Genomic DNA, 26510 nt, shown 5'->3' with positions numbered 1-26510 from the left:
GCATCACGTGTCCCCTCCGCGTGTATATTTTCCCTAACGGAGTTGCACTTCCGCGTTTGGTTTGCATGATCTGATTGGCCACTGACGTTTTTTTCAGTGCCAATCGCGTTACTCCTAACAATCGCGCCAGCAGGCTGTTACCCTAACCCTAACCTTAACCAACTAATCCTAACCTAACCATAACCAACTTCGAAAGAGCGCAACTTCGAAAGAGTCGCCAAGCTTAACCAGTTTGTTAGGAGTAACGCGATTGGCGCTGAGAAAAACGTCAGTGGCCAATCAGATCGCGCAAACCGAACGCGGAAGTGCAACTCCGTTAGGGAAAATATACACGCGTCCCCTCCGGTACACGAGGAGGCAGACTGTCACATCTTTTCACCTGAACAGCGCGGACTCTCAGTGGCGAGGTGTAACGCATGGGGGGCTCACACTACCCCCGCTACTTCCTGTCTCTGCTGTGCAGGCGTCCCCCAACCAACCTGTAGGAGTCGCTGTCCACAACGTCCAAATCCCCACCCATCGACTTCCACCCTCTAACTCTGCCAATGAGTTAGTATGACGGCTGGACCAAGCCGGAGGCAATGCTGACACCCGGATTCGAGACCGGAGTCTCTTGCATTGGTGACGAGCACAATCTCCGCTGCGCCACCCAGCCGCCTGGTAAGAGTCCTTTCTTAAACCTAGAAACCTAGTCAACAGGGCACCCAAAGCAGAGCCGTTGGTATTCGAGTACGCCCCATTTACACTGTTTTACATGATGTGGCTAAATTCTAAACGTAAGCTTTAAAGGAACACGCCAACATTATGGGAAAATGCGATGGATACCAATTTCCTCTCTGTGGATGTTTTATATAAAAAATAAAAAGAAGAAAAAAGATTACTCTACATAAAAAATTTATCTATAGTACCTTTAACATTTCAAATATTTCTTATGACAGCAGGTGTCCTATACAGGGTTTGATGAAGAATTGATGAGACGAGGGCCGTTGGTAGCCTCTGTTTTGTATTTGTGTGCCACCAGGACGGGACCCCTCTCCTTGCTTCTCCAAAACAAATCCATTTGAGGTGCTGCCAGGGTGGTAACGGATGGAAACCTCTCCTTTGCAACAGGAAGCAGCAGAGTTTATGGGATATGCGGTCTTAGCGTCCGAATTATGCTACCAACCGCTCCGCAATGTTTCATTTATTTACAACAGTTATACCAAGCTATCACAACTGTGTGCAATAGTGTGTTTGTGTCCGTCGGTGAGCGTCTCTTCGTGAATGTCTTTGTGTCTCGTCTGTATGTATGTGTGTGTGTGTCTTTGTGTGTTCGTGTGTGTGTGTGAGTGTGTATATACAGTATACAGTACCAGTCAAAGGTTTGGACACATCTTCTCATTCAGTTCAATGAGAAAGTGTGTCCAAACGTTCAACTGGTACTGTGTGTGTGTGTGTGTGTGTGTGTGTGTGTGTGTGTGTGTGTGTGTGTGTGTGTGTGTGTGTGTGTGTGTGTGTGTGTGTGTGTGTGTGTGTGCGTGTGTGTTTCTATGACAACGCTCCTTGGTTAGAGTACAGCTGGTACACCGTTCTGCTCAGAGCTGGACCAAAGTTCCTGAAACAAACAAACAAAAAAACACCTTTAATTTTCACAAATAAAACAAACACACCCTGTCCACCACAAATAAAACAAACACACCCTGTCCACCACAAATAAAACAAACACACCCTGTCCACCACAAATAAAACAAACACACCCTGTCCACCACAAATAAAACAAACACACCCTGTCCACCACAAATAAAACAAACACACCCTGTCCACCACAAATAAAACAAACACACCCTGTCCACCACAAATATCACACACACGCCCTGTCCACCACAAATATCACAAACACACCCTGTCCACCACAAATAAAACAAACACACCCTGTCCACCACAAATATCACACACACGCCCTGTCCACCACAAATAAAACAAACACACCCTGTCCACCACAAATAAAACAAACACACCCTGTCCACCACAAATAAAACAAACACACCCTGTCCACCACAAATAAAACAAACACACCCTGTCCACCACAAATAAAACAAACACGTGCTGCAAACCTTTTGAGTTTCCCACATCGGATAGAAGACAAGAGCTTCTCCTTCTCGGCCTCGCTGGAGCACTGCTCATAGGCTGAGAGAAGACTAGAGAGAGAGAGAGAGAGAGAGAGAGAGAGAGAGAGAGAGACAGACAGACAGACAGACAGACAGACAGACAGACAGACAGACAGACAGACAGACAAAGAGAGAGAGAGAGCGAGAGAGAGAGAGAGACACACACACACAGGGGTGAGAGACAGAAAGAGAGAAGAGAGAAATGGGGGGGGTTCTACCTTTAACACATCCTGCGCCAAGAACGAGTTATGCCGTTTTTGGGATCAATATTTCATTTTTTCGCCATGGCATTCATAATTCATCCAGCCAACCTCCGGACTCCAGCGGGCGGGACCCTGTATGAGATTGCAACGCCTCAATACCGCCACCTGGTGGATGGTCGGGCGAGTTACACTCTCGCCAAAACCGGAAGTGCCGATCGGTGCGTAGAGGAAATCCCTCCGGCAGTGATATCTTGTTACGTGGCTCCAGACAAACACTATAGTGCATTTGGATCGCTTTCTAAACTTAATAATCTATATGATTTCGGCGTTTATTGCGCCATACAAACCGGAAATGGATGTAGGAGATCGGCGTCAAATAATTGGGATCTTTTTCCTCCAGTCTCATCGGCAAACGGTAAGAGGACAGTAACGTTATTTTCAGCCCGATTGTTTATTAATTTCACTGCAAACCATCTGATCAATATATCAACCCATACTAAATAAAGCCGTTACTGACGATCAAGGAATTATAAACGACCCCCCCCCCCTTTCCTTCACGCATGATGAAACGTATATGATCGGTATACATTATGTTTAAATTTTTTAATATAGCGTGTATAGGCAAGAAATGCCAATCGATAATTATATGCGTCAGGGCCTATAACTCTCGTTTTTGGAATTACTGCTATACTGTCTAAAAACACTTATATTCTAGACGGTATTAACACAACAATGTATGAATGAAAAAATATAACGTTCCCACATCCTGAACGATAGATAATCGATGTTGAATGGGCCATAGTAATGTCAATATAGCAATACAATTTTAAAAGTTATAGCCCTGCAAAGAAGGTAAACATCTCCATAGGCTTTCAACGGTGGCAGACTGGGTATATTGATGGATATAACCCATGGCGCCCAATGTGTTAAAGGAATACATTGGACCTCATTCACTAACATTCTCGTAAGTTTCCTCGTAAATAACCTTGTAAGAAGTTCGTAAGAGGAAACCTACGATAGTCCTCCTCCGGATTCCTGAATGTGTGGAGAAGTGGTCTCGTACACCTGAATTTGCATACAGAAATGCCCCGCCAGCTCCTTATAAGGGCATGAAATACCATGTGCAAACTGATTCAACAGCTCCTTATACCGGAAGGCAGAGGCTAAACATTGCATCTGGGCTGTGCTGACCCCCGTATTCAACAGGTAGCGCGGAAGCGATTTGCGACTGATCAAAATTTTATTAGATTAGATTCAAATGTATTGTCATTATACAGCACAAGTACAATACAACCTATGTTACGTACGCTAGTGCGTCGTTGCTAATAAACTATAGATTTATAATATATATTAAATATATAGGCTACATGAAAGGAATGGGGTGTACTGAGAGCAAAATGTAGATGTGTCCATTCTATTCCACTATAGCTATATTTGCACGATTGAGTTTAGTTCTTATTTATTCATGTGTTTATTCACTGTCGTTTGTAGGGCTTTTATTTATTTTCAGACATCACGATGCATCGTTGCTATAAATGTAAAACGTTATTTTTAATGATACAAATATTCATAATCGTATTTATTATTATAACACATTTATTTGCTTTGGTTTTTAAACAGTTTTGAGAGACCTGCCTTTTTTATGTGACATATTGTATATGTTTTTATTGTGTGCTTTTATGTTTTTATCTTATGTTGTGGGACTTGTACAGCACTTTGGTCAACTTTGTTGTTTTTAAATGTGCTTCATAAATAAAGTGGATTGGATTGGATTGAATTCCGAGGATGTCTGTAGAATCGACGTGAACCCAATCACCATGATTCTCCTGAATGAAGTTAAGAACACGGCGCACACCAGTCTGTCTGACTTACGACTGCTTTTCCGCGCTCGTAAATCCTGCTCTTAACGAGTGAGTCCCAGAGAAGGAACCGTTCGAGAACAGCTATATCCAGTATAGCTGCAGCCTTGATGTACTGTGTGTTACCTGTGCAGTGTGCTGTATCTCTCCAGTATAGCTGCAGCCTTGATGTACTGTGTGTTACCTGTGCAGTGTGCTGTATCTCTCCAGTATAGCTGCAGCCTTGTCTCCTGACAGACCACTGATCTGCATCAGCTGCCTAGCAAACACCTCTTTGACGGTCTGACACTACAGAGAGAGAGACAGAAAGACACAGAGACAGACAGACAGACAGACAGACAGACAGACAGACAGACAGACAGAGACAGACAGACAGACAGACAGAGAGAGAGAGAGAGAGAGATAGACATTGAGAGAGAGCCATAGAGAGAGAAAGTGTACAGGCACACTAGTCTCACACTGTTCAGACCTTTCATCGCTCTAGCACTGTACAGGTGCAGAACAAAGGTCTGACAGAAATATCCTTACACTTAGGAATAGGGGGGGGGGGGCATTCATACAATCATCGTGGGCGGGGCTAACCTCGAGGGTCAAGGGAGTAGTGCGGAATGGGAGGAGAATTAATGGGAACGATTAACGGATAAGCAACATCCTGAGGGGAGCTCCCGTAGCTCACCGCATATCTCGGCGCTATGTCTGCGTCGGGGAAAACCGTGCTCGTCACGGATCTGGGGGACACGAGTTCGATTCCCGGACCCGCCGTCATTTCTCAGAATGTCTTCCCCTGCTCTACATCCCATTTCAACCTGTTTCTGTCGGTCATGCTTGACCAGAAAAGCGATAAACGCTAAAAAAAAAAAAAAAAAAAAGCAACATCCTGTAGGTCAGACACTTGAGACAAAAGAGATAGAGAGAGATGGTTCTCACACACACGCGTCGCGCACATGCACACCTTGTTCTTGACCGCCCCGTGGTTGAACTCAGCGAAGGAGATGAGGGAGCAGGATGGTCTGTTGTCTCTCCTCTTCCTCCCTCCTCTCTCATCTTCCTCATCCTCAGTCACTCCGTCCCCCTCCAGCTCTCTGGAGCGACAGATTAGGGTCTGATTCTGCAGGAGGAACGGAAGAAAGAAAGAAAGAAAAAAAGAAAAAAAGAAAGAAAGAAAGAAAGAAAGAAAGAAAGAAAGAAAGAAAGAAAGAAAGAAAGAAAGAAAGAAAGAAAGAAAGAAAGAAAGAATACACCAATGTGTTTATTTGACACCAATACAGGCATCCTAGTTTCCCCTCTTGGTGTGTGTGTGTGTGCGTGTGCGTGTGCGTGTGTGTTACCTGGTACAGTTTAGTGAGGTATCTGGTCATGACAGTGAGGTAGGCTACAGACTCTTTGACATCTTGAACCCTCTTCACAAAGAAACCATCCACCACCTAACACACACACACACACACACACACACACACACACACACACACACACACATGACATGAAATATTCATGCACAAACACAAATTAATGAATGGATAAACAAATGACTAGGGAGATATTGAGGAAGGGTACACATTTGTACACATTTGTACATACATGTGTGTGTGTGTGTGTGTGTACCTGTGTGTTGACTATAGCCTGCTGCAGGGTGGTCTCGGGTAAACTCAGGTGGGAGGCTGCAGTGCCACATTCCTCCACCAGGTAAATGGGTTTGTGCAGACCACACCTCTTCAGACGGAACTGGTGGAGGATGGATGGAGAGAGAGGAAGAGAATACAGTTTTAACAGCATTTATTGACACACAGTAACACACATACAACCGGTAGCTTCAAATCAATACAGACTGATTCAATAAATTAAGTATAGTTAACCCACCGTAATACATGTAATACATCCACAAAAATACAGACTGATTAAATACATTAACACTTTGATTGCCGGAAAATGCTTTTTCACGTCATTCAGAGCCATGCTAAAGGTGCCGAGGACGCCGTAACTCGTCTTTGATATCAATATTTCAAAAATCTGTGATCGAAATCATATTTTCTTTCCGGAGCCCTGAGATGTGCTGGTGGGCTCCCACCAACTGTCTAACGGTTCGAGAGCGCCATCTGGTGGCCGATCGGCAGATTGGCCAAGAGGGAGGGGCGCCCCAAACAGGAAGTGCTCATCCATATGAGCTCCGGGCACTCGCGTCCGGTAGCCGGACTCCATCTCAACACACTGGATGATCAATCGCTCGCCCTAACTCAATAAACAACATTATTTGGACGTATATAGTATTATACAAGCTGGAAATCGTTCATCAGGATAAACATCCCATAATCGAAAACGGTCTACACCACGCTGATCGTCCAACGGCGCGAGGAAGATGCGGTAAGATTCAGCGTTATTTTTGAACGTTGTTACGAAGGATCAGATTAAACCGAATATATATATTTATTTATTGATATATATTGAATAGTATTTGTATATCGTTTGATATCCCTTGTATATTCCTTGTACATATACACGGAATATCCCTTTAGCCTACTATAGCCCATAATAGTTCATTCTCCTATTGGACAAAGGACCAGGCGCCAGGGGACCAGCCCCCGGAGCCAAGTTCAAAGTTACCGACAAGACATGTCTGTACTAGCCCCGGCCCTGCGCAGGGATACGGCGACAGAAATGAGAGTGGCACTATTTGTTCACCGTGCATATAAATATAGCGCAGGTGGATACAGAAGTTAGTTAACCTAGTTTGTTACCCACTAAGTGAAGCCTCACCCACGATACGACGTGCGGTGAAGTATGGCCTGTTTGGCCCCAGAATAGCATTGAGACCGCGTGCGAATTAATAACTGAATTGTCAGAGTTTGGCACTGTACCGTCGAGTGCGACGTATTTCTATTAAGTTAATAATAGTCTATTGTGTATGGTGCATCGTGCGGTTAGAGTTCTAAAGTGACCAGCATCTCCAACGCTTCCTCGTGTTAGCTAGATTCTTATCCAGGCTGGGCCGACCACATGGCGCTTTCATCCGAGGAGATCTAGGCGAGGACCGAATGGACATGTACACTGGATTACCTACCCGACGACTGCTTAGCCCTTTGCGGCTGGAATATATATTTGCTTTGGAACTGTGATTTGTGGAGCGGATAATCGCCGACGCCTGTGAGTGTTGGATTTACCCCCGAGAGGAGTCAAGGTCGAGTCGGCGCTCAGAGAGCCTGAGGCCGCCTAGTTTTCTTCTTCACTGTGGAGCTACAGCCTACAAGAGAACCAAGCTGTATTCGTCTGCGGATCAAGAGTCTATATCGCACTATCGTCTTCTGTACTCGAAGTCTCCCTAGATATCGTTGACCAGACGTTCTACTACCGACAGCTCTCCTACCCCCCCTGCCGGCTTACAACCGGGAGGACCCCTTCCAGTATATCCCGCTATATCATTAAGTGTACCATAGATATAATTCCCTAAGAGCCAGGTTGTATACTTGCCTCCTGCGTAACCAGAGAATGGACATTCAGTGTTGATTTGCCTACGAATACTCATTTGCCTTACAAGTGCAATCAAATGTAATATAAGTATCATATGTACCTTTTGCTCCATTAAATACTTGATTAATACCTTTGACTGGAACCGATTTCATTGTGGGAAGTGTTCATCATATTCATATATTGTGTACTGTATGGCCAGTAGTTAAAGTACATAAAGCGGTAGTGGTTTAATGATACCATACTTATCAATACAGTCAGGGAATTGTACCCCTCAGTTACGTGTTCCATATAAACTGTTATGATGAACATATGACCCACACTAGATGAATGATATACCGCTGCCCACAGAATTATAAACGATCCCCCGCCCATCCGGTCATCATCAGATCATACGTAGATCATTCTAGAAGTACGTCCAATTGAAATTTTTTATATCGCCCCGATTGCCATCAAACTGTATTTCATCATCAATATAATGCATTTGGGGCTATATATCACGTTCTGGAGAAAGCTGCAGAAAGAGATGAAAACATACTTATACATTAGACCATACTTTACTATGAATATGTGAATGAAAAAGTTTAACGTTGCTACACAATGAACAATACATATAGGACTTTGAATGGGCCCTAATAATGGCAATGTAGCAATAGAATTTAAAAAGTTATAGCCATGCAAAGAAGGGGTACTTCTCCATAGACAAATAGAGCTGGCAATCTGTGGTATATCATGAATTTAACCCATGGCAATCAAAGTGTTAAGTACAGTAAACCTACCGTAATACATCCACAAAAATAGAGACTGATTAAATACATTAAGTATAGTAAACCTACCGTAATACATGTAATACATCACACACACCTTTTGCTCTCTGAAGCGGCCATCAATGATGCTGCCACACAGGTCATCAATCCTTTTTCTCTCTATGATGTAGTCGAGGACCAACTCCCTTCCTGATGGAGCGCGCAACTGACCTAGAGAGAGAGAGAGAGAGAGAGAGAGAGAGAGAGAGAGAGAGAGAGAGGGGTGAGTTAGTGAGAGATGAGAAGGTGAGATTATAAGAGAAGAAGAGAGAATAGGAGAGGAGGGAAGAGGAGGAGAAAAGGAGAACAGAGAAGAGCAGAGAAGAGAGGACTTTGACTTTCGATATTCTTTATTAGAACATCTCTACTTAAAAAAAGCCCAGTAGACAAAAAACCCTCACGACATCTTCAGAAAACCAACCTTCACCCACACACTGCAGGAAGAAGAGAAGAGATAGAGAAGAGATAGAGCAGTATAGAAACAGAAGAGTCAAGAATTGTGTTCCATGGTTGATAAGGAAAATAATGAGCAATGGCTCCCCCTAAAGGACAGGTATAGTACAGCGTTTAAGTCTTTGGACAGTGACATGTTTTGTTGCTTTGGCTCTGTACTCTTCTCCAGCACAACCAAATGTTACATAACAAGTAGACTTTATTTGTAAAATAACTTTTGGTCCCCTAAAATTGGGGGACTATATATAAATCCAAAGGTTTATGGACTACACTGTATAATGTCTGCTGAGGCAAAGCTGACAAAGGTTTGTGTTAATCCTATGTGTGTGTGTATTTCTGTATGTGTGTGTGTGTGTGTGTGTGTGTGTGTGTGTGGGTATAGATGTGCGTTACCTGGTACAGGCGCAACCTTTTCTCGGGCCACCCAGAGGAAGTCTCCGACGTTTAACTTCCTGATGTCAAAGGTCACACCATTCCTCTGTAGCTCCTTCACTAGCTCCTGCTTGCAGTTATGACTACCACTACACACACACACACATTACTGTTATTCTGTAACACTAATTAGCTTGCACATACACAGAAACACACAAAGTTCAAATATACACACACTACATGCTAAATAACACATATGTACTGTATATACAAAAGCATGAATAATAATTACTGGACATTGTAAGAGCATTCTGCTTCATTTGCCTACCTAGTGATTTCAATGTCCCCACTAAGCAAGCTCTCATAACTGCATGGGTATTCAGTCGGTCGGTCGGTCGGTCGGTCGGTCGGTCGGTCGGTCGGTCGGTCGGTCGGTCAGTCAGTCAGTCAGTCAGTCACACAGACAGACACACACACACACACAGACAGACAGACAGACACACATACCCGGTGGTCTCAATAAAGTCGACACAGAGGACAATCTCATAGCTGCCTGGTAACAGACATTGCCCGTTGGGCCTTCTGTTGCTGCTCTCTGAGGCCTGGGCCTTTCCTGGGCAGTTCACCCCAGCCACCTCACTCCTGGTCTGGGAAAAACCAGCTGGCTGGACAGGTTTCTGAACGGGGCTAGTGGAGATGAGGAGAGAAATGAGACAAATGTTGCTACTTGATATATGAATGCTCTGGAATATATTATGTTTAACTCATTGCCCATGCGTTGAACGCCAAAAACGAGTATACTAGTTTTTATGTTTTTTTTTTATTATTATGATACTAAACAGTCCTCCGGACCTTGTGTGTGATCCTGTTAACACTTTGGCGACCGCTGGGACCCGTCTAATATAGTGGTTGAGGACCGGGGAATGTAAACAGACGTGACCCTGTTTGTAGAGCTATATCTATACTTTATAGTATTGCTATCTGTCCATTCTCATTGTCAATTGAGTTCATAAACCGTCCCTTCAAAATGGCTTAAAGAAAAAAAAAATGCATCGGTAGGTTGTCATTTTATAGCGCCGTGAATATAAGCTTTATCGCAGATTTTGTCTCATATATTTTCTGGAAAGCTAGTTATGGAGCTAATAACTGCTAACGTTATATTCAACGGCATTTCCGTTTTATATATGCTAAAGAAATAACACAAACTGCATATGATCCGGGCTGTCCCAGAGCATGTATGCATGAAAGGGGGGGGGGGGCGGGGGACGTCGTTTAGTATTATTGATTACCAATACAGTGTCCGTGTAACTAGCCACATTCACTGCTAGGCTGCGTGCGTCTCACAGCAAGCTCCGATCCGGCTGTAATTTAGGTGAATAAGGTCTTACCGTCAGCCCGTGGGATACCCCCCAGCATTTCCCCGTCCTCGATCGGCATCTGGTAGATCGATATGTCCATTGGCTGATGATAAATCCCATTATTCCATGGTGAAATCTGCGATTCGAAACGTGATCCACAATACATTGTGTTGTTTCAGGATCCGGGTAATATGAAACTGATGGAAAAAAAAAGTTTTCCATTCGCCCACAAGGCATACTGCAGTGGAGCGATGGCGCCCCTAAGAGGATCTGGCCGGTATTGCATGTTCTCGATTTAACAGACAAGGGTAGATCTGCAGAGCCGGTCGGGGACCTTGATCCGGTTATTAAAATGCAATAACAGCAATAACAAATGCCACGGCTATATACATGTCTCTGGTCCACAACGCATGGATTCGAAACCCGTATATATACGTGGCCGGTCCCCATTGTGTTAACCCTAAAATATTTAGAATTGAAATGACGATCGAATCCCGATAGGTGGCAGTCTTGCCTACCTTTTGAGTACATCTGGGCTAGTTTCCTGTGGGGGGGGGGGGGGGGGGGGTTTGCTCTCTGGCCACAGTAGCCAGCAAACTGCCTTGGCAATGGCGATCGCGTGGAGCGAACTATTGGAGATTATTATGAAGAGGACAAAAGGTGACGATCCATCCATAAGGTTCGTTTTCACAAGACTACGTTGGACTCAGCACTTCTGGTAAATCATAAAAATACTAAAGTCAAACCGGCCGAGGATGTAACGTTATCTGTTCACCGCTCCGTGGTAGTCGCCGCCAGAGCCAACTAACGTTATTTATTTAAATTGTTCTAGTTCAGACTCAGACACTTCGGACCAAGAGTGGACGGGGTTTGGCAGACCTGCTGACCAAGGTAACCTCTATTTTACCGAACCCCATCCTAAAACATGCCTTTGTGATCCCAGCCTCAGAAAACGAGTCCGACGAGTATGGCGAGGGAACCCCCCCCCCCCCATGGTGGCTTTGTGAATAGAACAATTCTATGTATGGTCATGTTACCTTTGACCTGGAAATAATATAGGTGTCAGACGAGCAACAAGCACGAACGACGCATGCTGCGCACAAAACACACAATATCTCGCGTTCTAGGAAATGAGAATGGATTATTTTGAAACGGGATGCTTTTTAGCCTGGGATTGCGCAGGAACTAAGGTATGTAGAAATAAACGGTTTGTTCCCTGTTGGAGTATAAATATTGCCTTTCAAATGAGCCATACTATTGTCTCCATAGCTATGATATACGATGGGTCTGCATTGCAAACATCGTCAAAATGGTCTGAAACGCTGGCGCCAGATATTAAAGATGGAGAAACAGTGTGGCAGTCAATGAGTTAATTAGGCTAATTCACAAAACAAAGTTATTTAACATACATGCTTGTTTTTTAGTGATAAACCGATGAATGAGTTCAGCCGATATCTGGCATTTGGAAATAACCGGATTGGTGGATATCGGCGGGCCATAAAAACATTAGCGCTCCCCCTTGTGTCAATCACGCAGGTGTCAATTTTTTTTCCAATCAATTCATTTAGTTTGATACATGTGTAACAATGTACAACAAACAATAAGTAGAGTTCGGAGTGCAGATCTACAAAAGAAAAGAAAATACTTTTTTTTGTCCCATGTGTTGATATCAAAGTGCTATTATACATTTTTAGGTAGTCATCTACCTTTTTCCCCTTTTTAATAAAACATCCACAGAGCTTTTAGAAAGGTGCAGAATATAAGTATTGCTTTTCCCCCCAAAAAACGATTAATTAATGAATTTATGAAAGTCATTTATCCAAAATGAATGTTGTTGTTTACATGTTGCAGGCATGTGTCCCCTCCCTTAGTTCCCATTTCCCCACGTGGAATGCACCGGATTAGATAAATGGCACGCTGGTGCTCTAGTGAGACAAGAAACACAAATATTAAAAAAGACACACTGAAAACCAAATACCACCAAAACAAATAAGAAGAATAATGATGATTATATTGTATATTTTGTTCGCCCCTCGTGCACTCACTCTCTTCTTCTCTCCACTTCAGCCACCTCCTCCTCTTCTTCACTGGTAGTCAGGTCCACCACCCCTGGGCCTCCTTCTCTTCTCTCCTCCTCCTCCTCCTCATCTTCTCCTTCACTCCTCCCCTCCTCCTCCTCTCCATCCCTCCCTCCAATGGTCTCCTGCCCTCCGTTGATCCCACGCTCTCCAGACTCCAGCCGTTCTGCCAGAGCCAGGCCCTCCTCTGTCAGAGAGTACCTGAGAGAGGGGGGGGGGGGGGGAAAGGTTGAGAGCAATAGGGAAGAGAGGGGAGGGGGGGTGAGGGAGAGAAAGGTTGAGAGCAAGAGGGAAGAGAGGGGAGGGGGGGTGAGGGAGAGAAAGGTTGAGAGCAAGAGAAGAGAGGGGAGGGGGGGTGAGGGAGAGAAAGGTTGAGAGCAAGAGGGAAGAGAGGGGAGGGGGGGTGAGGGAGAGAAGGGTTGAGAGCATGAGGGAAGAGAGGGGAGGGGGGGTGAGGGAGAGAAAGGTTGAGAGCAAGAGAGAAGAGAGGGGAGGGGGGTGAGGGAGAGAAAGGTTGAGAGCAAGAGAGAAGAGAGGGGAGGGGGGGTGAGGGAGAGAAAGGTTGAGAGCAAGGGGGAAGAGAGGGGAGGGGGGGTGAGGGAGAGAAAGGTTGAGAGCAAGAGGGAAGAGAGGGGAGGGGGGGTGAGGGAGAGAAAGGTTGAGAGCAAGGGGGAAGAGAGGGGAGGGGGGGTGAGGGAGAGAAAGGTTGAGAGCAAGGGGGAAGAGAGGGGAGGGTGAGGGAGAGAAAGGTTGAGAGCAAGAGAGAAGAGGGGAGGGGGGGTGAGGGAGAGAAAGGTTGAGAGCAAGAGGGAAGAGAGGGGAGGGGGGGTGAGGGAGAGAAAGGTTGAGAGCAAGAGGGAAGAGAGGGGAGGGGGGGTGAGGGAGAGAAAGGTTGAGAGCAAGAGGGAAGAGAGGGGAGGGGGGGTGAGGGAGAGAAAGGTTGAGAGCAAGGGGGAAGAGAGATTGAGAGAGAGAAAGTTGAGTGCTTGCATGTGAATGTGTAACTGTATGCCAGTATATAATATCTCAGTCAGTATGTATTCCAGTGTGTGCACTTGTGTATGTGTTTGTGTGTGTGTGTGTGTGTGTGTGTGTGTGTGTGTGTGTGTGTGTGTGTGTGTGTGCTTGTGTGTGTGTGTGTGTGTGTGTGTGTGTTTGTGTTGTCTCTACCTTGCAGGATTGTGAGTCTTCATCACCAGGTTTCTCTTTGTCAGAGTAGAGACTGAAGACCAGGCGGTGTACTTGCTACCTAGATCTGGCTAGAGAGAGAGAGAGCTCTGTTCACCCATATCTTCATTCTAGTCAGGATTGGGGGGTGTAGTACACACAAGCAGACACACACAAGAGGGGAATCTTAAAGTTACCCCAAAACCAAAAGTGAGAGAGAGAGATTGCAATGGCCAATGATCACCCAAGACATATTTTAATACCAGGTCCGAACAACTATGTGAAATCAGTGATTCAGATGGAAACAAATGGGTAGCCCAGGCCTACCACTAAAAACAAGAAATCACATGAAGATATGCGACCAAATACATCCTTGAAATGACTTTGAATGTGCGAGCGAATGATAGTGAGAGTACTTTCAGATACAATGCAACACAGTGAAGACACGCTAGGGCTAAATGTAATCTAGAGCATTCATAGCTAATCTATTTCATATTCATTGTAAAGACATTTTACAATGAATACATTTGCTCAATCATGAACGAATTCCTCTATTCTCTAGAGTCCAGAGCAAAGCTGCGTCTGTTTGCATCTTTCCATTGATATTGAATGGATTCGCTCCGCCTCTAAATGTAATCTCACGTTGTATTTGAACATACTGAGAGAGAGAACCTGTGTGTGTGTGTGTGTGTGTGTGTGTGATGTGTGAATGTGTGTGTGTGTGTAATCCATTTACCACCGTGAAGGACTTGTCACAGAGGTGCTGAGCTTCAGTCTGTAACTCAATCTTAAACATGAAGTCTTTATTCCCCGGGATCTAGAGAGAGAACACAACAGGACACGTCTACATTTAACTCTTAGCTTTTCAAATTGGCACAGATTTTCCACCTTAATCCTACCGTTCTGTTGAGAGGAGGACGTGTGAAAATCAGACATGTACCGTGTTCTAGTGACAAGGACCAGGAGAACTGCTACCAATTTTATAAAAAATATATCTCTTTCTAGCATCAAAATTATGAAAATGACAAGTGGAAATAATGTACGTGAATTTTTGTTGCCGTTGTTATTTAGATCGTTATGAACGCATTTCAACAAGTGACTAATTTACTGCCATACATTTCAATGAGCGACTCATTTACTTCCATACATTTCAACACAAGGAAACTATGGGGGCGGCTAAGTGGCGCAGTGGGCAAGGCGCTCGCCACTAACACAGGAGATGCTGGGTTCGAGCCCAGCTCTCTGCATTGCTACCAGCTTGGCTGGTCGTTCATACTAACACAATTGGCAGTGTTAGGGGTGGGAAAGCTGGTGGGTGGGGATCGGACGTTGTGGACAGCGACTCCTACAGGTCGGTTGGTGCACCTGTACAGCAGAATCAGGAAGCAATGGGGGCGGTGTGTCCCTCCCACGCGTTACTCCTCACCACTGAGAGATCGCGCTGTACAGGTGAAAAGATGCGACGGCTGCCTCCTCGTGTACCGGAGGGGACACGTGATGCAAAGCTTCGTCCACATTGCAGCTGACCAGTGGGAGGCAAGGTCTAGAAACGTTCGAGACAGGAGAGGGGAGAATTGAAGGGAGAATTGGCGAGGCGAAATTGGGATGGGAGAAAAATAGAAAAATAAGGAGAAAAAGTGGATAAGAAAATAAAAACACGGGGAGCTCCAGTAACTCACCACGTACCGCGAGTGCTATTTCAGCGCCGTGGACAACCGCGCTCGCGCGGATCTGGGGCTGAGCGCGTTCGAATCCCGGACGGCAGCCGTGTCTTTCCCCCCCATCTGAACCCTTTCAGCCTGCTTCTGTCGGTCGAACTTGACCAAGTATGAATGCGACGAAAAAAAGCGATAAACGCTAAAAAGAACCAGCTGACTGGTCAAAGTTTAAAAAAAATAAATAAATAAAAACACAAGGAAACTATGGTGTATCTGAGTCACGGAATCACACGTCTGTAATTACTAGGGGTGGGGGAAAAAATCGATACGTAGTAGTATCGCGATACTTTGCGTGGCGATACTGTATCGATACAGGGACGCCAAGTATCGATATTTAATTATTCATAAGAAGATTTTTATAAAGATTTTGTATAAGGAAGTTTCATTGTTAATTTCAATACCTGTAATAGTACAGTAGTCCACACACACACATGGAATATGACTGTAATACAAACAGTTCAGTTTGTCAGGTACATGCAACACAGATTATAGTGTTTACATCTGTCTGCTTAAGAAAATACCATGTTCTGCAATAAAAATGATTGAAGTGAGATGAACTGACTGAACTTTATTTTATTAGATAAAAACATGTTGACAAAGTTTTACTTTGCAGTTGAAAAAAGGTAATAAATAAAATTTGAGCAAAAGAAAAAAAAAGAAAAAAAATATATATATATTGCAACATTTTCAACGTATCGCGATATATTTAGTATCGCGATACTATCGTATCATGACGCAAGTATTGCGATAGTATTGTATCGTAAATTTTCTATAGCAAAGTTTTACCATTGAAGTCAATGGAACACTTCCGCATCTTCCCACCCCATCAACCAGTATGGTCGCTGTGTGAATAAAGTCAATTATGACACGTGACACGAGGACTTGTTATTTTCTGACATGGACAGAGTGCGAAAGTGTGAAAAAGAAAACAGTTTCTGCCTGATCCGAATATTATTATTTTATTTTTAAAAGAGCATTTGGGTTGTTACTTGTTTTGACATTTTCAAAGGTGTTTGATATGTATGTTAACCCATTGAAACCGGGAAACACATTTGTGTGTATATGCAGGCTATATAATGCATTATTAAAAGGCGTTTTAGGTCTAAATGGGCTAATTGATGCTCCTTCATATAACAAAATAATTGAAATGGCATTTGGACTTGATTTTTCATGCAACTGAAATGACAAGCTGTTCAAAATAAACTCCTTCTCGTGTAGCCTATGTCTGCATTTTGAATGAGGGAGGGGTGAGGGGTTAGCTGGCCAAGTAGTTTGAATTCTAGAAAGTGGACCGGGCAGAAAATGTATTGGGAACCCCTGAAGTAGAGTGTGAGAAAGAGACAGTACCTGTGACTGCCTGTAGAGGGTGAGAAAGAGACAGTACCTGTGACTGCCTGTAGAGAGCGAGAAAGAGACAGTACCTGTGACTGCCTGTAGAGGGCGAGAAAGAGACAGTACCTGTGACTGCCTGTAGAGGGTGAAAAAGAGACAGTACCTGTGACTGCCTGTAGAGGGTGAGAAAGAGACAGTACCTGTGACTGCCTGTAGAGGGTGAGAAAGAGACAGTACCTGTGACTGCCTGTAGAGGGCGAGAAAGAGACAGTACCTGTGACTGCCTGTAGAGGGTGAGAAAGAGACAGTACCTGTGACTGCCTGTAGAGGGTGAGAAAGAGACAGTACCTGTGACTGCCTGTAGAGGGTGAGAAAGAGACAGTACCTGTGACTGCCTGTAGAGAGCGAGAAAGAGACAGTACCTGTGACTGCCTGTAGAGGGTGAGAAAGAGACAGTACCTGTGACTGCCTGTAGAGGGTGAGAAAGAGACAGTACCTGTGACTGCCTGTAGAGGGCGAGGAGGACAGCGTATCCCCCGGATCTCTTCTGTGGTATGTACTCCCTCTTCTTCCTCCCCCCTCCTCCCCCTGTTTTCTCCTTCACCCCATCCCCCACGGGTTTCTTCTGCAATGATAGATGGATTAAAAAGAAACAATTAAAAAAAATATATAAAATACATTTGAACCTTTATTTACCAGGGCAGGTTCTCTGAGCACGGACATCCTGCTTCACACTGACAGTTCCACACATTCATACCTGAATATGTGAAGTCTGACACTGTTGACCACTAGGAGCTGCCCAGTACAACCACAGTCTGACACTGTTGACCACTAGGAGCTGCCCAGTACAACCACAGTCTGACACTGTTGACCACTAGGAGCTGCCCAGTACAACCACAGTCTGACACTGTTGACCACTAGGAGCTGCCCAGTACAACCACAGTCTGACACTGTTGACCACTAGGAGCTACCCAGTACAACCAGTCTGACACTGTTGACCACTAGGAGCTTCCCAGTACAACCACAGTCTGACACTGTTGACCACTAGGAGCTGCCCAGTACAACCACAGTCTGACACTGTTGACCACTAGGAGCTGCCCAGTACAACCACAGCCTGACACTGTTGACCACTATAGCTGCCCAGTATAACCACAGTCTGACACTGTTGACCACTAGGAGCTGCCCAGTACAACCACAGTCAGTACAGACACTATGTTGTGCAGTCACTATGACGTATTATATGCGGAGGTCCACTATTGCATGGTTTTAGTCTGTGTGGACTCCAGCGGAGTCCGGCCCGTGTACCGTATGTCTGGACTACGTCTGGGCCTTTAATCTCCTGAACAAACCTTTTTGGGAGCCAGGTTGTTGTTGTCTGATCTACCAGGAGGGGGCGCTCCTTTAGGCAGGGAGTGGATGGGCGCGTCTGGACCTGGAATAGAGGAAGACAGGGATGATTCAGATTCATTTATTGTCACGTCATTCAGTACCGTACAGCAAAAAAAGAAGAGTGAAATTCACTTTGTTGTGGTTCCTCGACCGTAGCAGCATCCGATATGATATAAATAAACTAGAATAAAAATAGGATAGGATAAAATAAGATAAAGTAACAGCAAGATGACTATGTACAGTTCTAAAAAAAGAGTGTGCAGTGTTGCAGATAACAGGATGCAGATATTACACTATATAAAATATAAATAACAAAATGGATATGTACAGTTCCAACAAGAAAAGTGTGATGTGCAATAATTAACAATGTGCAGATGAGAGAGGAAGGAAGAGAAAAGCTGCGTCCCGATTGGTCAGATGGGTTTACTCTCTACTTCTCTCTCACAGTTCTCTCTGTAATGATGGGTTTACTCTCTACTTCTATCTCACTGTTCTCTCTGTAATGATGGGTTTACTCTCTACTTCTCTCTCACTGTTCTCTCTGTAATGATGGGTTTACGCTCTACTTCTCTCTCACCGTTCTCTCTGTAATGATGGGTTTACTCTCTACTTCTCTCTCACCGTTCTCTCTGTAATGATGGGTTTACTCTCTACTTCTCTCACCGTTCTCTCTGTAATGATGGGTTTACTCTACTTCTCTCTCACCGTTCTCTCTGTAATGATGGGTTTACTCTACTTCTCTCTCACCGTTCTCTCGGTAATGATGGGTTTACTCTCTACTTCTCTCTCACCATTCTCTCTGTAATGATGGGTTTACTCTACTTCTCTCTCACCGTTCTCTCTGTAACCGCTCAGTCATGAGCAGTGTTGGAACTAACGCGTTACAAAGTAACGCGTTACAGTAACAGTTACTTTTTGCCGTAACTAGTACTCGTCTCTAACGCATTACTTTTTAAATTCAGTAACGCTGTTACCGTTACTAAATGGTTTGTTAGTTCGTTACTGCGTTCTTTTTATGTAGATTCATAGCGAGCGTCCTCCTGACTCCGTTTGATTTCGCCTGCGTTTGTTTTGTTTACAATAGAGAGTGTCTATTTCTTTCCGTAGCCGCATTTCTGGTTTCCGCATTTCTGATTGGCCACTGACTGACGTTCTCTGACGTTCTCTGACCAGAGAGCGTCAGTCAGTGGCCACTGGCCAATCAGAAATGCGGAAACCAGAAATGCGGCTACGGAAAGAAATAGACCCTCTCTATTGTAAACAAAACAAACGCAGGCGAAATCAAACAGAGTCAGGAGGACGCTCGCTATGAATCTACATAAAAAGAACGCAGTAACGAACTAACAAACCATTTAGCAACTACTTGGAGAGATAATTAATATACAACATGGAAACGAGATAAAGAACATGTTTGAGGGGCTGCTGGAGTCAGCTGGACTAACGTTACTACATCTCGACCACCGCAGACTTTGGTGAGTGCAATGTGTTCACTGAAACTCAAGTTGATCAACGGATTTTGACTGTACGAAATCTGCCAGGGAATCTCATAATACTAATCAAACAATATAAATATAGTCCTTTCATGCACAATTGATATCCTAACTATTCTAACGTTGCAATGCTTTGATTGATATCTTAAACAACGTTGCAAGATGGTTATAATGAAACGCTCCGGCGACATCAAGGCTGTTCCTTCAACCGGCGCACTTCTTATTATATCGACTCGGGACAACATTTGTTTGTGTCAGATTTGTGTTTGTATCTAGACCACATTGCTTAGCAGAGTTCGGTGATGTGAATGGAAACTGTCAAGTTGATCAACCGATTTTGAGTATCTGGGGCATGGGACTCGGGAGCAATCTTTTTTTTTTTTAAATAACTAAATAGTTACTTTTCACAGTAACTCATTACTTTTGGGTGTAAGTAACTAGTACAGTAACGAAGTTACTTTGAAATGAAGTAACTAGTAAAGTAACTGAGTTACTATTTTTCAGTAACTAGCACAACACTGGTCATGAGTCACGGTGCACATGTGTGGTGGTTTGTCCACCAAAAAAGCGTAAAAAGATAGAAAAGAAACTAGCAGAGCCAGAACGGTTCAACTCCCCTGGAGCCACAGCCAGCAGAGAAGCCGGTTTACTTTCGCTTTTAAACCAGCTGCAGCCTGAGAACTGGAGTGTGAGGGGATGTAACACTAAAGATGGCGGCAACGACAAAGAATTGCTGCAAAAAAAAAAAAAAAAAAAAAAAAACATACATCTGTTGTTTAACACTTTGATTGCCTAAGGCTAAATTCATGATATACCATCCCTTGCCAGCTCTATTTGTCTATGGAAAAGTTCCCCTTCTTTGCAGGGCTATAACTTTTTTAATTCTATTGCTAAATTGCCATTATTAGGGCCCATTCAAGGTCCTATATGTATTGTTCATTGTGTAGCAACGTTAAACTTTTTCATTCACATATTCATAGTAAAATATGGTCTAAAGTATAAGTATGTTTTCATCTCTTTCTGCAGCTTTCTCCAGAACGTGATTTATAGCCCCAAATGCATTATATTGATGATGAAATACAGTTTGGTAGGAATCTGTGCGATCAAAAATTTCAATTGGACGTACTTCTAGAAGTTTCTACGTATCATCTGATGATGACCGGATGGGTGGGGGATCGTTTATAATTCCGTGGGCAGCGTTATATCATTCATCTAGTGTGGGTGATATGATCATCAGAGCAGTTTATATCGAACACGTTCAAAAATAACGCTGAATCTTACCGTATCTTCCTCGCGCCGTTGGACGATGAGCGTGGAACTGAAATATTCCTATTATGGGATGTAGAAATACGCAATCTATTTCCAGGTTGTATAATAGTATATACGTCCAAATCATGTTGTTTATCGAGTTATTGGCAACGGATCGCTATGTATTGTGTCGAGATCGAGTCCCGGGACCTATAGAGAGTGCCCGGAAGTAATATGGACGATCAGCACTTCAACCACATAACTTCCTGTTTGGCGCTTCTGCCGATCGGCCACCAGATGGCGCTCTTGAACCGCTAGAGGTTTGAGAGGAGCTCAGAACTGTGTGTGAAGGCTGCGGATGGAAAATATGATTCCGATCACAGATTTTTTAAATATTGATATTAAAGACGAGTTACGGCGTCCTCTGCAACTTGAGCATGGCGGGGAAGGACGCCTAAACACGTTTTCGGCACTTAAAGTGTTAATAAAAACAAATTAAAAAAAAAAATATATATATTTTTTTAATACTTGATTTTTTTTTATCGAGTGATATATTGTTATCGATATCGTTATCGCGATATCATTTTTGGCCATATCGCCCAGCCCTAGTTTACTCTCTACTTCTCTCTCACCGTTCTCTCTGTAATGCCGTTGGAGTTTTTCATCCAGTATTTTGCAGATTCCGTCTCCAAAGTTCTGGAGGATCTTCGCCTCTCTGGCGTTCTGAAGAGGTAGAGGATACCTCTGTAATGAAGCGATGGCCTGTTAGGAAAAACATTTATATATTTAAAATTGTATATCTTCATCAGTTTTCCATTTAAAAAGGTAGAATCTGAATGAAAACATGGATTATTTCTACTTATACAACGGCATGCAAATTTCTCGATTCTGATTGGCCATTTACACGTCTTTATTGGCAACAATCCACGGTCCTGGGCTCAGGACCCGCCCACAACCGAATCACATATCACTCCCCGGCTCACTCCGGGAGAAAACAAGATCGCGGACAACAAATGGTTATGTTGAAAGCACCATAACGACTAAATATGAAGCGATTCTGTCAAGGGGAATGTGTTAGTCCTTTAAACAATGTTGGATGATGTAATTGATGGGTCTTGAGTCAATCTAGAACAAAAGAAAAATCGCGGATTGATTGATTGATTAATTGATTTAAATTTCTTCCTTCCTACTTTCTACTGACTGCAGCGTTCTCTCTCACACTGTCCGACGCTGGCGTACCCACAAACACACACACACACATACACACACACACACACACACGCACGCACACACACACACACACTGTGACACACACACACACACACACACACTCCTGTCTGCAACAGCGGGGGAGTCAGACTGAGAGAGAAGCAGCGCTGTTTTAAGTGAGCATGGTCTATTGAATTGATTGATTGGTTGATTGCTAATTTTATTACTGTACCCCTGGTTTCCAACTGGTTAAGTTTAGGCTAAAAGAAATAAATAAAAAAATAGGGCGAAGAAAACGTTTTTTTCCTATAGGGCAAAGAAAACGTTTTAATTTGTTTTACCTACTTTATATAGAAGCATCTAAGAATGAAGTTCTATGGAAAGTAGGTCTGCATTCCCTTAACAATTGTGTGTATTGAGCCGTACTGTATTGTACCCATTCTGCATCTGGTAATAAAATTTTCAATCAATCATTCCAATAATACACAGTTGGATGTGTTAGTTGGTTGGATGCACTTCAAGCTGCTTCCACATGAGGCAACTTCTCTCAATCATTCCAATAATACACAGTTGGATGTGTTAGTTTGGTTGGATGCACTTCAAGCTGCTTCCACATGGAGGCAACTTGTCTTTTTTGTAGTTGTGGGAACTACTTTTTCTGGCGGATGGTTTTTTCAATAAATCTTCGATTAATGTGTGTTTATTGTATAGAAATAAGGTTGGATGAATCTGGCAGTTGTATAAAAGCTTTACATCACGCGCAGGAGTGGTTTGTGACCAATAAACCATGCCTAGGGGGGTCTAACGACCCTTGGCTGCGCCTCGGGCCTAACGACCACCCCTAGGCATGGTTTATTGGTCACAAACCACTCCTGCGCGTGATGTAATGCTTAAATGTCTAACTGTCCATTATTCCATGCACCCAAGGTTCTGGTTTCCTTTGTACCTATAGCTGATGTAGACGAGAAGAGAATGCTGTGTGCTTTGCAGTGGTGGAAAGTACTGTACTTGAGTACAATTTCAAGCTACTTGTACTTTATGTGAGTATTTTCATTTTAGGGAACTTTATACCTTTACTCCACCACATTTCAAGGGAAATATTGTACTTTTTACTCCACTACATTTATCTGAACCCATCAGTTACTAGTTGTTACTTTGAAGAAACTGATTTTGCATAGAAAACACAATATATACAAAATAAAAAATGTATGAAGATTATATATTTTCACATTTGAAGCCTGTCAACAAGAGGACGTAATCAGGGCAGCATAACTGGACCACATACCACTTTAACACAACCTATAGAGAGGTAAATGGATACACAAGCGCCATGTAGAATGTGTATTTTTTTTAATAACTTTAGATACTTAAATACATTCAATAGCAAATACTTCTCTACTTTTACTTACAGTAAGTAGAATTTTAATGGAGGACTTTTACCAGAGTACTCATTTATCTGAGTATTTCTACTTTTACTTAAGTAAAGGAACTGTGTACTTCTTCCACCACTGGTACTTTGTCTGGCAACACTGTCCATGAGTGCATGCTTACCACTGTCAGTCTGCAACACTATATATACTATCACCGACATCTAAGAAGGGAGATCCCCCTTGAATGGCCCTTCTAAGGTTTCTCTCCTCCACATGGCCTGTGGTGCTTTTTTCCCTATTGTTAGGTTTTAGTGAGTTTTTCCTTACCTTCGCGTGGGGTATGTCTGGGAGTGTTTGCATTCATTTATTTGCATTTATCTTACATTTGTTGGACCTTATGGTGTTCTTGTTTTGTTCTTGACTTATTGTTACGTTTCTTCTTGACTTGTTTAAAGAAGACGTGTCCGGCCCATGGGGACATTAACGTGTGTTGTCGGGCCTTACAAATAAATTTGATTTGATTTGATTTGTCCATTTTTACTCTAGTCTTATATTCTAGTCTTAAATGATCAATAGGTGGTTGTAGATTTTTGGCAACATTTTAGATTCCTTATTATATCTTGACAGTAATCAATAGCACTCAAAAAACAAGACGTTTGACAAAAAAAACTTGTATCTGTTGTTCCGGCAAGGGGCAGGAGCTAAAACAACAACATCCAATCAAACGAACAACCAAGTCAAATGATTGGAATGAGCAAGCTGTCTATCAAACCCTCTAGTGACACACATTATTTGTATGTGCATAACAGTGCACACAGGCGAAGGCCTGCTGCTAAAACATAGCTGCCTGCTAGTTACCTTGGCTTTGTTGGAGGCATCTTAATGTGTTCTGATTGGGAAGGGCATTGTCGAATTCAGTTTAAGGATTCGAAAACATTTCTAAGTTCTGCCCAAAATCAACAGCCGCATATTGCTCCTTTAATGTCCACAGAACAATCATTATGGCTAAATTATATAGAAGAGGACTTCACTGCATAAGATGATGAGGATCCCAAAGGAACAGAATATAATACAGTAGAACATAATACAATAGAATAGAACAGAATACAATAGAACAGAGTACAAGATGATAGAACAGAATAGAATAGAGAATAATTATAGTTTATCATAATTGTATCTTGGTGACATTATATCTTTGCACACAGCTCTGTCATCTAAATGAAAAATAGCAACCACATATAACTTCAATTTATCTCAAAATGAGTCTTCAATATTTGATGGGATGTTAATTGAAAAGAACAGAGTTTTAGTTTGATCACACTCTAGTCTAAATGATCATGGAGTTCAATAGCAATTGGATTATTTATGGTGTGACTTTGCATACTGTTCACATAATATATATAATAAATATTCCAGGTAATTATCGCCACCAGCCCTAATTCCAACAGAATAGAACAGATTGCAGAATGTGTTACCCTCTGGTATGTATGTTGTGCCTTCTGTCCTCTCTCTCTGGCCTGGTCCCGTAGGTCAGTAAGCCACTGGAGGAAGAGAGGGTTTGGACAGGAAGGCAGGGCTCTCTTCCTACCCAGCCGAACAACCGGGTCTGAAGCTGGCATCCCTCTGTCAGTCAGAACGTTGTTAAGAAGAGAAAAGTGAAGAAGCCAGCAGCAAACAGACATGCAGGGGTTATGTCAGTAGTAATTACTATGTGATGGATGTAGCCCTGGGGTCAATGATAGCTATGATGAACCAAATGTATCAGACTAATGTATACTCTTCCATCTCTGGGGTTAGTGTTAACGCATATCAGACTAATGTATTGATTGATTGAAAACTTTATTAACAGATTGCAGAATGGGTACAATGGGTATAATACAGACCAGAGAAACACTTTCGTCCTGTTTACATCAGGGTCCCCCATTTTCAATTCATAATGACATTTATGACATACACATACAGACATATATATCATGACATCCATTATACAAGAATGTGTATATACCCCTCCATCTCTGGGTTTAGTGTTAACGCCTATCAGACTACATTCAACTGAACGCAAATCAATCAGATGGTGGAATTAGAAGACAGCTGGTTTTAAAAGGTCAGCAAAATTCACAGCAAAGTAACCAATAAGTGAAATAACAAAACAGCCAGCGTTGTTGTTGTTGACAGCTTACGATATCAATATCATAATACTAATGATTCCCTAGTACTTGTGCATGAGTTATTGACTTGTGTTGTTATTGACTATGTATGAGTTAATTTCGTGCATACGCGTGTTGTTTTGTTGTTGACTGCATCAATGTAATGTAACGTTAACTTTGATACGATGATTTGTCGTATGCAAGTTTGCAGAAACATGCGTTCAATTCAACAAATAAAGCAAAATAAAACGGGCGAACGTAATATATAAAGTTGTAGCAGTGACGCAGTTATATCTGAACTGTATAATGTGCATGAAAATGTACCTACCGATTCAATGAACTCGCTAACTACATAAAAAAGGCTGCCTTGTTGTTGTATTCAAGTGTGTTTGAAACGTTCTCTTCCTGGTGACGTGACGTAACGTAATGAGTCACATGGCCATGGGAACTTGACAGCCCAATAGTGACGCCTAGTGGCAACTGTAGGAAACAAACATTTCTATTTTCTTTATCAAAGTTGCTGTCGAGAGGTTTTGATTTTATTTGAAATCTTTATTTCGAACATGTAAATAAAACAAAATAAAACAAAAATAAATCATTAATCTCTAGCAATGAAATGGAAAAAAACGGGAAAAAACAAAAACAAAACAAAAAGAACAACTCAATTTACATGTTCGAAAAGGAGTAGGAAGAAGTATACACTTA

At 42.9% G+C, this 26510-nt stretch overlaps 1 protein-coding gene across 1 annotated transcript; it reads right to left on the bottom strand.

The window, feature by feature from the left end:
* Window positions 1–115: 115 nt before the first annotated feature.
* On the bottom strand, window positions 116–26205 carry mus81 (MUS81 structure-specific endonuclease subunit). Its single transcript, XM_084320455.1, has 17 exons — window positions 26134–26205; window positions 25134–25281; window positions 21712–21841; window positions 18302–18384; window positions 17449–17577; window positions 14639–14719; window positions 13906–13994; window positions 12703–12936; window positions 9807–9986; window positions 9321–9448; window positions 8533–8645; window positions 5812–5931; window positions 5538–5633; window positions 5162–5317; window positions 4394–4497; window positions 2094–2177; window positions 116–1594 (listed from the first exon to the last, which is right to left on the bottom strand). The coding sequence occupies exons 2-17, from the start codon at window positions 25275–25277 to the stop codon at window positions 1528–1530; spliced, it is 1938 nt and encodes a 645-aa protein (XP_084176581.1). The 5' UTR covers window positions 25278–25281; window positions 26134–26205; the 3' UTR covers window positions 116–1527.
* Between the last annotated feature and the right edge of the window lie 305 nt (window positions 26206–26510).

This window comes from Notolepis coatsorum (genome assembly GCF_963971535.1).
Source record: "Notolepis coatsorum genome assembly, chromosome: 1".
Taxonomy (NCBI): domain Eukaryota; kingdom Metazoa; phylum Chordata; class Actinopteri; order Aulopiformes; family Paralepididae; genus Notolepis; species Notolepis coatsorum.
Note: the sequence above shows the minus strand (reverse complement) of the source record. Positions and strands in the feature narration are given on the sequence as shown.

What these genes read in the sequence shown, in the direction of transcription:
- mus81 (XM_084320455.1), bottom strand. Translation starts at nt 25,277, where the DNA reads ATGCCAGCTTCAGACCCGGTTGTTCGGCTGGGTAGGAAGAGAGCCCTG. An exon ending in ACGGCATTACAGAGAGAACG is followed by an intron (nt 18,385 to 21,711) that starts GTGAGAGAGAAG and finishes CCTCTATTCCAG; the next exon opens with GTCCAGACGCGCCCATCCAC. An exon ending in GAAGTGGAGAGAAGAAGAGA is followed by an intron (nt 9,987 to 12,702) that starts GTGAGTGCACGA and finishes CATCTCCACTAG; the next exon opens with CCCCGTTCAGAAACCTGTCC.